Source organism: Balaenoptera ricei, chromosome 15 (genome assembly GCF_028023285.1).
Source record: "Balaenoptera ricei isolate mBalRic1 chromosome 15, mBalRic1.hap2, whole genome shotgun sequence".
Lineage (NCBI taxonomy): Eukaryota > Metazoa > Chordata > Mammalia > Artiodactyla > Balaenopteridae > Balaenoptera > Balaenoptera ricei.
In genome coordinates this window covers 73,010,706-73,024,504 of record NC_082653.1, presented here as the reverse complement: position 1 = coordinate 73,024,504, position 13,799 = coordinate 73,010,706, and the positions used below count along the sequence as shown (strand labels likewise).

The window sequence follows — 13,799 nt, the reverse complement described above, 5'->3', positions numbered from 1 at the left end:
ATGATCTAGCAATCCCACTCCTGGGCATATATCCAGACAAAACTATAATTCAAAAAGCTACATGCGCCCCTATGTCCCTAGCAGCACTATGCACAATAGTCAAGACATGGAAGCAACCTGAATGTCCATCGACAGATGATTGGATAAAAAGGTGTGGTACATATATACAATGGAATACTACTCAGCTATAAAAAAGAATGAAATAATGCCATTTACAGCAACATGGATGCAACTAGAGATTATAAGTGAAGTCAGTAAGAGAGAAATACCATACAATATCACTTATATGTGGAATCTAAAATATGACACAAATGAACCTATGAAACAGACTCATGGACACAGAACAGGCTTATGGTTGCCAAGGGGGAGGGGGCTGGGGGAGGGATGGTGTGTGAGGTTGGGGGTAGCAGATGTAAGCTATTATATACAGAATGGATAAACAAGGTCCTATTGTATAGCACAGAGAACTATATTCAATATCCTATGATAAACCATAATGAAGAATTAAAAAAAAAATGCATATATATGTATAACTGAGTCACTTTGCTGTACAGCAGAAATTAACATCATACTGATTCAGAGCTGCCTGTGAAGCACAAGCCACAGGGGAGGACTCTCAGCTGTAGGGAACAGCAGCGCAGCTCTGGGGGCCACGGAAGAAGTGCAGAAACCAGACTTCACGGACTACACAATTTTGCCTAGATCTGCCCCTACATGGAGCAGCCAGGAATAATTTCAAGACCACATAAGGGCTGAGTTTTGAGTGGTGGCAGATCCCCGCTGACATCCCACTGAGGATGTTTGATTGTCCCCCTGTATTCCAAACCAGATTGTTTCTGGATGGCAATCTCCTTTCTCTCACCCTGGGGTGGCCAGAGGGGAAGCTGGATTAGAGGTAGGTGGGCAATAGGGTAAAGGTTTAAAAACTTATGTTCCATGACTGATTGCCTAAGATTATGTATGAAGAGTGATCATAAGTAATGAGAGCTAAAAAAATAAAAATAAAAATGAATCAACTATACTTCAATAAAAAAAACCCTCCCTCACTCCTCGCCTCTCCCCCACCCAACGATGCTCAGTGGAAAAAGCCCCATCCCGACTTGAACCAGCTACTGCTCCCTCCACCGGCCCTGACCAGCTGCGTGTTCCTGGAGGAAGAACACCCCACCTACTGACTGATCTCATTTGAAACTCACGGCAACAAATCTCAATCTCGGGAGACCTAACGGCCTCTGACTCTGCTTGTCTAGCTTGCGTGAGATCCCCTTCAGAACAGCTGTTCACACCCCCTCTCCTCTCCACCTCCCACACCCCTGCCCACTTTCTCTCACCTCTTCCGTCCCCACCTCCTTTCTCTCCTTCACCGTCTGTTTCTCCCTCTCCTGGATCGGGGTCACCGGTATATAAACATGCTCTGCTCCCTCCCATGGAGAACCAACTCTCTCAGCCCTACATTCCCTCCAGCTGCCATATGTCCTCCTTCATGGCCAAAGTCTTCAGTTTCCATTCCTCACGTCTCATTATCTCCTCAAACCACTCCAATTAGCTTCTGTCTCCACCCCTTGCTTCATGGAAATGGCTCTGTTTGGCATCACCAGTGATGTCCTTGTTGCTAAACACAGCAGTTAGGTCCTCTCGTTCAGCCTCTCCCATCATTCAGCACAGTTGGTCACCCCTGTTCCACCCCAGGCTCCCATGACCTGGCCTGCTGCACTTTTCTTTCCACCTCCCTGGCTGTGTCTCAGTTCCCTTGGCCAGCTCTACTTTCTCTGCTCAGCCGCTAAATATGAGTCACTCTGAGCCTTGTTTTTTTTTTGGCCATGCCGTGCGGCTTGTGAGATCTTAGTTCCTTGACCAGGGATTGAACTCAGGCCCTCAGCAGTGAAAGCGTGGAGTCCTAACCACTGCCAGGGAATTCTCAGAGCCTTGTTCTCTTACTCAGCTACATTCTTGGCCAGTCTTATGGCTTTAGATTCAAAAATCCGTTTCTTCATCCCTGATCTCACCCCTGAGCTCTAAGCTCATTTCCAATTGATGACTTGATGTCTCCACATAGATCTCCAATGGCCATTGGGCTTGGCCACATATATGACCTATTCAGGCCAATGAAATCTAAGAGGGAGTGACATCACCATCCTTTTTCCTTGCCCATGTTAACCAGCAATATTCAAATATTGGCCTGGGTCCCAGAGAAAAATGTCCAAGCAGAGCCACAGTTGACCTGCAATAGACATGCAGCAGGAGGGAGAAATGTTTGCTGTATTAAGTAACTGAGATTTGGTGCGGGGGTGGAGGGGGGGTGTTACCACAGCATAATCTAGCCTATCCTGACTACATGTACCTCATAAAGTTGTGAAATCCAATAAGGTAATAGAAGCTTTTTGCATGAAGAAAGGTTTTCACTGTCTCCCCAGCACTTATTGTATAGTGGGGGATACAAGATATACCTCTGTGGTTGGAAAACAGGACTTGCTGGAAATATAGTGGAGTTCCAGCTCACACCAGAGCCCAATTCTCAGTCAGTCCCTTGGTACCAAATTTATCCTTGAAGTTCCCTTAAATTGCCCATTAAATACAGAATGGTGTGATCTGTGATGAAGATCAACACAGCCTGTTTTCCTCCAGCACTGGAGCAAATGGCTTTTCTTTGGTTGAATACCAAATAAATTAATTGATTTCTTGAAGTACGCCTTGTATAAGAAAAATTTGTCTTTAAACAGCAAAACCACACTCTATATGGTAAGACGCTGCCTACCAAATCTATCTGCTCTTCCTCCTAGTCCCACAACTAATCTCTTTCCCAACCTCCCCTGCATGTAGATGTGGCCACGTGACTGAGTTGCAGCCAGTGGAATGGGAGTGGCAGTAGCACGTGCCAATTCCCTGCCTTCCCATAAACCAGCCTCGTGCAGTCCTCCAGGTGCACCTCTGCCTGCATGAGATGAAGGCAAGCAGGGTGCTCTTGGAAGCTGTGTGTTGAAAATCACAGAACTATAAGTCGGGAGGAGCCTGAGTCCCTGAATCTCTGCTTCAGGAGCTCCCAGTCAGGAGCTCCTGATTAGGCCTTAACATGAGTTAAAAATAACCTATCTTGGGACGTCCCTGGTGGCGCAGTGGTTAAGAATCCGCCTGGCAATGCAGGGGACATGGGTTTGAGCCCTGGTCCCGGAAGATCCCACATGCCGCGGAGCAACTAAGCCCGTGCGCCACAACTACTGAGTCTGTGCTCTAGAGCCCACAAGCCACAACTAGTGAGCCCTCGTGCCACATCTACTGAAGCCCGCGCACCTAGAGCCCGTGCTCCACAACAAGAGAAGCCACTGCAATGAGAAGCCCACACACCACAACGAACAGTAGCCCCCGCTCCCCGCAACTAGAGAAAAGCCCGTGCGCAGTAAAATAAATTAAAAAAAAAAAACAACACGTATATTCCTTGAGGAGGAACCACGACCCAGCCCCAAGGCTGCACAATTGTCTCTTGACATCTCCTCCCTTGTTTCCGCATTCCCTCCCTTCTCTGATTAGCAACTGTTTGAACCTGCCCTTTGGAACTCAGGGGTCATGGAGGCTGAATGAAGCCTATTTCCTACAAACAAGAAACAGGAGACACGAAAAGGATTTGTACCTGGGAGCTCCACAGGGTCCTGCTGGGTTTCATTAGCGGACCAGAAAATATACAAAATGAATTTTAAAATACAGAATACGTGTAGACGTGAAGAATTTATTTAGACACAGAAGCAGTGAGTAGCAGTGGTTGCCTCTGGGGAGAACTGGGAGCTTAAAATGGCAGAAGACTTCGTCATCCTTTCGTAATGTGTGCAATTTACTATTTTTACATGTGAATAATTTACCTATTATTTTGAAAGATTCCTTCAGCGCCTCCATGTGGCCCTCAGGGTGAAGTCCAAAAGCCCTCCTGGGTTCCTCAGACTGCCGCTGGCTTCCACCCCACCTCTCATCAGCTCTCCAGCCACCAATCCCCAGTGCTCGGTGTTCCAGCACATCAATCGGCTTCCATTTGGCAACTGCTCAGGGCGCTCTCTGGCCTCCCAGCTCCCTCAGCTGAGAATCAATCCTCTCCTCTGCATTAACCCTTCCCGCCCCAATTACTACTACCAGTTTTCTACTTAAGACACCCAAAGCACTACAGCACATTCTAACCCTATCCCCCAACAAGCACCTCCCTAACTGCATCATCTCCTTCCTGGCTATCCTGTGGCCTCCTTTCCACTGAATCCCCTGGGCCTAGAGCAGTTGAGGCTCAGTACACATCTTTTTTTTTTCTTTGGCAGTGGCACACGGCTTGTGGGATTTTAGTTCCCTGACCAGGGATCAAACCTGTGCCCCCTGCAGTGGAAGCGTGGAGCCCTAACCAATGGACTGCCAGGGAAGTCCCTCAATATACATCTGATAAATTTCAGCCCTCTCGGACATGAAGCCCTCTTGGCTAAACTATTACAAGGATAAAATAAGTAATATCTGCAAAGAAACTCCAGCACAGGGTCTGGCATATGGTAGGCTCAATGCAGCCTTAAAAAGAAAGCTGGTGCCAGACAGCTTTCTGCTCAGATAGTAGGGATAGCTGTCAGGGACAGATGCCCGGAACAATGTCTCCTATGATAAGTTCCCAAAAAAATGTTTAAGAGGGAACAGTGATTCTCAGTGTAACTGGGAAGAAGAATCAATCAGCTGGAGTTTATTAAAACTTCAGACTTCTGGGCCCATCCCTAGAATTTCCAACTCTGAAGGTCTGGCACAGGGTCCAAGAAGCTGAATTTTCAAGAAATATCCCACAGGTGGTCTAAGGACCACACTCTGAGAAACCAACGGATCTATTCGTATTTAAGCCGCTATGATATGCCAGGTCAAGGTTAATCTTCTTTGTAGGGATAGAGAAAGAAGAAGAAGAGTCTGTGCCCTCGTTGAGTTTACATTTTAGTGAGGGTAGTAAATATCAGGTACACAAGTAAAGGTAGACAGCCAGTGACAGTGTTGTAAGGAAAATAAAGCAGGTGGGCAGGGGACATGGAATGCGCTTGGGTGGCAGGGAGGGGACCTCTCTGAGGTCACTGAGGAATGACAGGAAGGAGCCAGCCAGTAAACTACCGCGGGCGAAGTATCCAGATGGATCATCATCTTCCCCCAAGCTCCCCTCGACCCAGGCCCTGGTCCAAGACTATCTCAAAGGAAACCAAGTCCAGAACAGTGAGGCTCCCGCCTTTATAATCAAGGCTTTCAGAGTCAGGACAGAGATTGCAGTGGGGATCTCGACAGCACCTTCTCTCCGGGCCATGGTACCCACAGGCTTCCTCTATCTAGCCAGGGGCAGAGGTCTGAACCCCTGCCTTTTGGGAAACCTGGCCCCTAACCCACCTCCCTTACTCAAGTGTCCCTAAGGTCTCAGCCAAGCCAGAACCCAGGGCTGAGCCAGCAGGTGTGACTATGCCCGATCCTCAGACAGCTCTCCTGGGGCCCTGGGAGCACTGCCCGTGTGGGTGGGGCCTCCTGAGCATCCTTCTTGATTTGAAGTCCAGGTCCCTGGAGATCACAGGGGTGGGACTGGTCCCCAGGATGACGGAGAACATGACATCACCAAAGAGGCTGGTCCCCCTTCTCAGCAGGTTGGACGACACATTGGGAAGACGTGAGCCTGGGACCTCCTAGGAGGGACAGGGGTGCCGCGTGGCACAGTGAGACTCCCAGGGCAGGTGGGTAGCCAGGGGCTGGAGGTTCCAGGGTCACTTCTTCTTGGCACGATCTGCTGCGTCCAGGGCAGCCATGTTGCGGGCGGCTGTGATCAGGTGGATGACACTGATGAGGGACTTGAGCAAGGCGATAGGGGCTGTGATCCAGAGGCCCATTCGGAAAAGACCTACAGAGCCAACTGTGGGAAGGGAGCAAGGGCGATACAGAGAAAACAGGATGCGGGTGAGGGAGGGGCCTTCGTCTCCCCGGGCAGGCCCGACCCCTTCCCATCCTCCTGCCCAGCCCCTCATCTCCTACCTAAAGGTCCCTCGGAGAAATTGAACAGGTAGAGGAGGCAGTAGAAGAGCTCATTTCCAGCACACAGGGTAAACAGAGCGGGCTGCACAGACAGCAAAAAGGCTGCTTAAGCAAGAGGGTGGGGTAGTGCCCCCGATCCCCCAACTAAGGGCCGGGGGGCCAGGAACTGTACTGGGGAAAGAGGGGTGCAGGGCGGTACGGGTAGGATGTGGGTGGGCATAGGGGGAACAGGGCAGATCAGGGAACCTGCCCAAGGCCCTTCACCCTCCCCTTGCGCACGGTGCTGTGGGCAGCAGTCACCACAAGGGTACGCACCAACAGGAAGATATTTTTACCCGGCTGCCCCCTTGAAGCCCTGGGCCTTACCTGGAGGTGTTACACCCTCAAGCCCACCCAGGGTAAAAACTACACTCCTTCTCACGGCCTAAGGCCTTTTGAGAGCTGGTTCTGCACACCTCTCTGGCTTCTTCCTCCCTCCCTCTCCCCTCAAGCCACTCAGTTCCTTCTCCCTGGGCACACCTGGGCCTCAGGCCCACTTGCTTTCTCCAGCAATTCTCGGGCTCAGCCCAGGAGCCCTTCCCACCAATCCTACCCTGGGCCCAGGGCTCAGCCCAGGACTTGCCCGTAAGCTAAGTGAATAGGGAGGGGCAGCAAATGCTCACTCTGGAGGTGTAGTAGATGCGAAGCACTCGATTTCCAGACAGGTCAATCATCTTGTGACTTTCACTGCCTTGGACCACAGAACTTGGGGAGAAAGTAGGCGGAATCCATGAGCTTTCATTACTACGAATGCCCACCTAATCCACATTTCAACCCACACAAAGTAGGTACTGGGATTGCCTCTGTCGAACAGGGGAGGGACTGGGGCACAGCTGAGGACCACTGTCTTGCCCGAAGTCGCACTACCTAGCTGGGTAGCTGGGGGAAGAATCAGGATTCAAAAGCCCCATGCCCCTTCCCAAGGGATGTTAACTCTTTGGAATCCTCAGATGAGTTTTAGGGATTACTTAATCCAACTGTAAAACAGGACTGACGCTAATTCAGAGAAGATTTGCCCAGGGTCCTTAAACAAAGCAGAGCTAAAAAGGAGACCTCCCAAGAAGCCTGAAGACACCTCCCATATGGTCTCACCCCTCCCCACTGTAGTGTCTTCTTCAACCGGTCAACACCCCCAGAATCACAGACCTGTGGAGGTGCAGCCAGTGGCTGGCAACATCCAAGCTCATGCTGAGCTGGAAAAGAAGGGTGGCGCGAGGGTACAGCAGGGCCAGGTTGACCAGCAGACACATTGTGGAGCACCGGTCTGTCAGCATGTCCAGCATGGCCCCAAATCGGGTTCCTGAAAAATGGCAACTATTAGGTGGAACGGGGCTGTAAGGGGGCAATGGATCTGTGACAGAGGCCATATTTAGTGTATCACTCTGATGCAGAGTCTAAGAGAGAAAAGGCCCACAATCCACTGCCTGGGGAGGAAAGCAGACTGCTATCGTTGGAGTATGAAGGTCAAAGGGCAAGGGTCACCGTGCCATAAAACAAGGAAGCATGGCAGTGTAGAGAAAACAGTGTAGAAGGGAGTGAGAAAGCTAGCTCTACAACTCATCAATCCCAGAACCAAGGATCCAGGTCTCAAGACAAGGAGACTTGAAGTCTTAGGGAAGTCTTAGAGGTGGGTCTGAAGAACAGATTAAAAAAATTAATCATCTCTCCAGAAACCATCCCCCGTCCCTCTCCATCCTCCACTCTAAACATGCTTTCTGGAATCCTTACGGCTTATGCCTGGCATATAGTAGATGCCCCCAAAACACCTGTTGAATGGATTTTTATTCAGAGAGGCCTCCAGCACTTGCACTGCCATGCCCGGTCTTGGTATCCCACACCCCTCGATATCAATGAGTTCTTCTCCACAGCGAGCTTAAATCCCTTCTGCTACAAAATCAGGCCATTCTATTCTGCTTTCTACAGAGATGGGAATGACAGAGCCCTCTGATTTCCGAGTACCTGCCCACCCCGAGGTCCTGAGGAAGCAGGAAAAGGGGGTAGAGGGTTGTTGGGTCTCAAGGCTGGCTGAGAAAAGGTGTCTGTCACCTTGATTAAGGGCTCGAGCAGCGTGTCCATCGAAAGCGTCCAGAAGTCCGCTGAGCAGGTAGAAGGAGGAGGCCGTGAGAGGGCAGCAGGGCATGAAGTACAAAGAAATGATGGCGAAGACAATCCGGGCATAACCTTGGGATTGAGACGGCGTGGGGAGACAGGGCAGGATCAGGGAGCCTGCCCAAGGCCCCTAGCCCTCCCGTTCGGCCCGGAGCCGCGGGTAGCACTCACCGATGAGGTTAGGCACAAACAGGAAGATATTTTCGCCTGGCATCGCGGAGGTCCCCTGGCCGCCCTGGGCCTTATCTGGAGGTGCCAGCTCGCTCCCAGCCCCGGCGCAAGGCTCACCCTCCAGCCCGGCTCATCAGCCGCGCCCACAGCGCGCAGGTCCCCGCTCCCCAAGCCGGGTCCCAGATGTTAAAGCTCTTTGCCTGCCGTAGCATGGGCCGACCCAGTTGTGCGCGGGGCACAGGGGGCGCGCACACCCAGCCCTTCCTCTGGGCAGACGCTGGCCTCCGCCTGCCCCGCCGGCGCTCCTGCCTCCAGCTGCGGCCCCTGCTGCTCCAGCTGTGCTTAGCTTCCGGAACCTACTCTTCAGCGTTCGCCCTTGCAAAATTGGAGAAAGGAAGAAGAGGCTTAAGAAATGGCTGCGTCCCCTTTAAGACCCGCCCTCTTCCTTTTCCTTTTCTTCCCTCCGCCCCTTTCCATCGGTTCGTACCAAAGTACAGAGGGAGGAGAGAGGGCAAAGAACCATCAACGCTGAGCAAAGGAAGAAACTTAAAAGGAGAGGTCAAAGGAGAAGGAGGCCTAGGTAAATGTCTTTACTTTCCTTTCTGCGGAGGCTATGACTCCTGAAGACAAAGATAAAGAAAAAAGATCCCGCCCTCCCGATTCTTTGCACCCCCGAGAGGCCAGGTTATTTGGCACAGCCCACACTTTTTCTTCCCCGCCCCCTCTCTCTGCCCCCATTTGCTCTCGCAGGCTCCAGGCAAAGAGATGACAGCCAGAGAGGTTGGAGGGCGGCCTCGGGCGGGGTTGCTTCTCGCGTGCCCCTAGTGGTGGGAGGGTTAGGTGCCAGTCTCCACCCTATGTGATCTTCCCAAGTTCCTCAAGGCCACTGGCGCGGGGGTCACTGCCCCCAAGGAGGGACCTAGAGGGGGTGGAGGAGAGGCCGGAGGAGCAAATGCGACAAGCTGGGAAAATGCCCACCCCGCTTTGGTTCTAGAATCCCTACTCTCCTGGCAACGGGGCTGCTGAACCTCCGCAGACGCCAAGGTTTTTATAGCAACGGGTAGCGGCGCTGCTCCAGGTTCCCCTCTTTCCAACCTTCCTCCCCAGCTCCCAAATCCCCCGGCCCATAAAAGGGCTCCTTAGACCTCCCCGTCTCCCCTCCTGCCGAGTAACCCAAGATTTCGACCCATCTGCCAGGTCGGGGGCGGCAAGTGGGCTGCTTTGTCTTGGGAAGCGTCTTGGGTGGGAAGAAGGGAAGAGAGGCCCCCTGCTGGGCGAAGTGAGGGGGGCGGGAGGCGGGTGTTGTGGGAGTCCCACCTCCTCCCTCCCCCAGGGAGATTTAAGGCAACGATTTCTTTTCTTTTTTTTTTTTTCCTTTTTTTCAGAGAGAGAACTGACACAGTTCTCCAAGGCCGCGGGGAATGGTGGTGTGTTGGGTTTGGGAGAAGTGGGCTGGTTTCGCAGCATAACCTGGGCTTCCACTGTCCCCAGGGGGATGGCATCCAGTGCTACCAGGAATGTGGAGAAAAAGGGCAGCGGGCAATCCCAGGCTACAACCTCTGCAGCCTCCTTGGGTGGAGGTCCGGTGAGCATTGGAGAGGAGTTCTTGGGGTGGGGGTGAAGTGAAGTGGAGAGCTCCTAGGCTTAGGGCACTGAGACCGCCAGCCTGGAAACTCTGGCCTCAACCCTGAGCCCAGAGCCCCCAGCACTAGGCCCCTGAGGTCCCCAAAGGCTGCCCTCCACTTCCAGGACCTTCCAGGCTAAATTGCAAGGCCCAGCCGTCCGATACCAGACTCCTTAGACCCAGAGCCCCCAGCCTGAGAGCCTCCAGACCCAGGACTCCCATGTAGGAACTCCCAGGCTGAGCCCCTCTGACTTTCCCTTTTCCAGAAGGTTTCCCATTCTGAGGAATTCCTGACACAGATCAGCACAGAACTCACTGACGAGGCCTTGTTTGTCGCTGCCTACCGCATGAATCCTATGCCCATCAAGGAAAAACAGACACAAGACCAAGGGACTCAGATATCCAAACACGGTGAACCCCATGCCAGGACCCTTGTGTCCAGAGACCCTCCGATACCCCTAGTTCCAGCCCCTGCTGCCACTCATGCCAGCCTTCTCATTCTTCCTGGGGCATGGCAGGCACGTTCCCGCCTTTGGACAGATTATGTGTGAGGGGCCCCTGGGAACTCCAGGTGGAAATGCTCTGTAGACAGTTGGAAATATGGCTTCAGAACTCAGTGGCGAGGTCTGGGCTGGTGATAGAGATCTGATATAGGAGGAAGTTGGCAGTTGAAGGGTGTGCAGTTGCCCTGGTGGGGGGTGGGGTGGGGGGATGGGGGGTTGTGCAGAGTGAGAAAGATGAGGGGCGCTGAGGATGGAGCCTTGGAGAACCTCTCCAAGTAAGGGGTTGGCAGAGGAGGAGAGAGGGGTTCATGAAGAAGGTAGAGAAGGAACTGACAGCAATGTTTATTTTATTTTTTTAAAATGACTTTTTAAAATTAATTAATTAATTAATTAATTTATCTTTGGCTGTGTTGGGTCTTCGTTGCTGCGCGCGGGCTTTCTCTAGTTGCGGCAAGCAGGGGCTACTCTTCCTTGCGGTATGCGGACTTCTCATTGCGGTGGCTTCTCTTGTTGCAGAGCACGGGCTCTAGGTGCACGGGCTTCAGTAGTTGTGGCACGTGGGCTCAGTAGTTGCGGCTCGCAGGCTCTAGAGCGCAGGTTCAGTAGTTGTGGCGCACGGGCTTAGTTGCTCCGCGGCATGTGGGATCTTCCTGGACCAGGCCTTGAACCCGTGTCCCCTGCATTGGCAGGTGGATTCTTAACCACTGCGCCACCAGGGAAGTCTCAGCAAATGTTTATTGAGTGTCTGTTATGAATAGGGAATGATGGGTAGATTTGTGGATGGATGGATGGATGGAAGAGAATGGTGGGTGGATGGATAGATGGATAGGTGGGGAATGGTGGATGGATAAATAGATGGATGGGGGATAGGGGTTGGATGGATAGGTGAAGGATGGAAAGATAAAAAGACATGAACCTTGAATCTAAAGTCGAAAGACTCTTATTCTTTTCTAGGGAGCTCTGCGTAGCAGCTTGACATCTGGAGGGTGATCCCAACTCTGGTGCTGCTCTTGGCCTCTCGTGCCCTTCCCCCGCTCTGTTCCTCTAGAACATGCATCAAAGCTCCTCTTTCACAACTCATTCAACAGTTCGGTTTTGGGGCGATTCCTGGTCATGAGCAACATCACCCCTGAAGCCTCCAAAGGGTTCTGGAACCATCACACACCTCTCCACCCTCAGCTAGCAAGGACGCCACCAGAAAGCAAAAACTTTAATAAAATGACAGAGATCCTTCCCTCCTCCCAGGCTGGGCAGTGCTCTCTGTGGGGTGATGTGGGAGGCGTGCCCCTCCTCCTTTTTGCCAGATATGTGGGCATATTATTTTATTTATTTCCTATTCCTTTTTTTTTTTTAATCATCTTTACTGGAGTATAATTGTTTTACAATGTTCCTATTCCTTTTTTTTTTTTTTTTTAAACATCTATTGGAGTATAATTGCTTTACAATGGTGTGTTAGTTTCTTGGGCATATTATTGGAATGGCTGTTTTTTCTTTTTGAGTGATTTTTCTTTTTAAAATTTTTTTTGTTCTCTCAGCACCATGTGGCATGTGGGATCTTACTTCCCAGACCAAGGATCAAACCGGCACCCCCTTCAGTGGAAACGTGGAGTCTTAACCACTGGACCACCAGGGAATTCCCCTGGAATGCCTTTTTTTTTTTTTTAATATATTTATTTATTTATTTATTTATTTATTTATGGCTGCGTTGGGTCTTAATTGCTGTGCGCTGGTTTTCTCTAGTTGTGGAGAGCGGGGGCTACTCTTCGTTGTGGTGTGCAGGCTTCACATTGCGGTGGCTTCTCTTGTTGTGGAGCATGGGCTCTAGGCGCGCAGGCTTCAGTAGTTGTGGCTCGCGAGGTTCAGTAGTTGTGGCTCGCGGGCTCTAGAGCACAGGCTCAGTAGTTGTAGCGCACGGGCTTATTGCTCCACGGCATGTGGGATCTTCCTGGACCAAGGCTCGAACCCGTGTCCCCTGCATTGGCAGGTGGATTCTTAACCACTGTGCCACCAGGGAAGCCCCTGGAATGGCTTTAATTCAGGCAGATATCAACCTATTATCCATCAACCTGTTGGAAGAGATGAGTTCATGGGTCCAGATCCAGCCTCCCAGCCAAACTCCAGCACCTTAAGGTGCCTGTGACATCTTAGAGGGTCCACCTTTGCTTCTGAGGAGCCACCCTGGCCACCAGTGTCAGTGTTGAGGTCTCCCCTCCACGTTTTGGAGCCGCATGGCTATGGAACACATCATGCCTGTTACTAACCAGAAGGCAGTGCAGTAGGCTTTGTGACGTTTGCATTTAAATCCCAGTCTGGCCACTTATTGGAGCCTCCTAAGGAAGTCAGTTCACATCTCCCAGCCTCTGTTTCCTTATCTGAAAAATGGGAATAATTGTCCCTGTCTCACAAGGGCCTTGTGAGAGTTAAAAGCATAATGCATACAAAGTGCTCATCACAATGCCTGGCACAGAGTAAATGCCAAAAAAACTTAGGCTATTATCAAGGTCAGTTTGCCTCGTGTTCTAAAATCCAATCCTCTTTTGAGTGTCCTAAAAATGTTTCATTATATTTAATTAAAAATTTTTAATTAAGGAAAATTCAGTTGATTTGGAGAAAGACTTTAAGACAAACAGGCTGAGGCTTCCCTGGTGGCACAGTGGTTAAGAATCCACCTGCCAATGCAGGGGAAACGGGTTCGAGCCCTGGTCCAGGAAGATCCCACATGCAGTGGAGCAACTAAGCCCATGCGCCACAACTACTGAGCCTGCGCTCTAGAGCCCTCGAGCCACAACTACTGAGTCCACGTGCCAGAATTACTGAAGCCCACGCTCCTAGAGCCCATGCTCTGCAACAAGAGAAGCCACTGCAATGAGAGGCCCAAGCACCTCAACGAAGAGTAGCCCCCGCTCGCCACAACTAGAGAGAGCCAACGCGCAGCAACAAGGACCCAATGCAGGAAAAAAAAAAAAAAAAAAAAAAAACAGGCTGTAAATTCCTTATAACGTTCAAAAGTAAAGTAGAAAAGGACACCCATGGGAAACCAAACAAGCTCATTGTTTATGAAAAGCTGCAAATCTAATGCTTGGTAGACACGTAACAGCAAATATGCTTAAAATGCCAAAAAGGACTTCCCTGGTGGCGCAGTGGTTAAGAATTTGCCTGTCAGTGCAGAGGACACGGGTTCGAGCCCTGGTCCGGGAAGATTCCACGTGCCGCAGAGCAACTAAGCCCGTGTGCCACAACTACTGAGCCTGCGCTCTAGAGTCCACGAGCCACAACTACGGAAGCCCGCGTGCCTAGAGCCCGTGCTCTGCAACAAGAGAAGCTACCGCAATGAGAAGCCCGCGCACCAA

General features: G+C 51.2%; 2 protein-coding genes across 2 annotated transcripts; one reads left to right on the top strand and one right to left on the bottom strand.

Annotated features, from left to right (window-relative positions):
• Positions 1-3,701: 3,701 nt before the first annotated feature.
• Positions 3,702-8,772, bottom strand: CDIPT (CDP-diacylglycerol--inositol 3-phosphatidyltransferase). Its single transcript, XM_059897417.1, has 6 exons — positions 8,323-8,772; positions 8,089-8,223; positions 7,189-7,342; positions 6,666-6,747; positions 6,004-6,085; positions 3,702-5,884 (listed from the first exon to the last, which is right to left on the bottom strand). The coding sequence occupies exons 1-6, from the start codon at positions 8,363-8,365 to the stop codon at positions 5,739-5,741; spliced, it is 642 nt and encodes a 213-aa protein (XP_059753400.1). The 5' UTR covers positions 8,366-8,772; the 3' UTR covers positions 3,702-5,738.
• A 60-nt stretch (positions 8,773-8,832) lies between these two features.
• LOC132349205 (putative protein T-ENOL) lies at positions 8,833-11,798 on the top strand. The gene is made up of 4 exons (XM_059897419.1): positions 8,833-8,902; positions 9,814-9,907; positions 10,213-10,357; positions 11,404-11,798. Exons 2-4 carry the CDS (start codon positions 9,818-9,820, stop codon positions 11,415-11,417), a joined length of 249 nt encoding a protein of 82 aa, XP_059753402.1. The 5' UTR covers positions 8,833-8,902; positions 9,814-9,817; the 3' UTR covers positions 11,418-11,798.
• Positions 11,799-13,799: the final 2,001 nt, after the last annotated feature.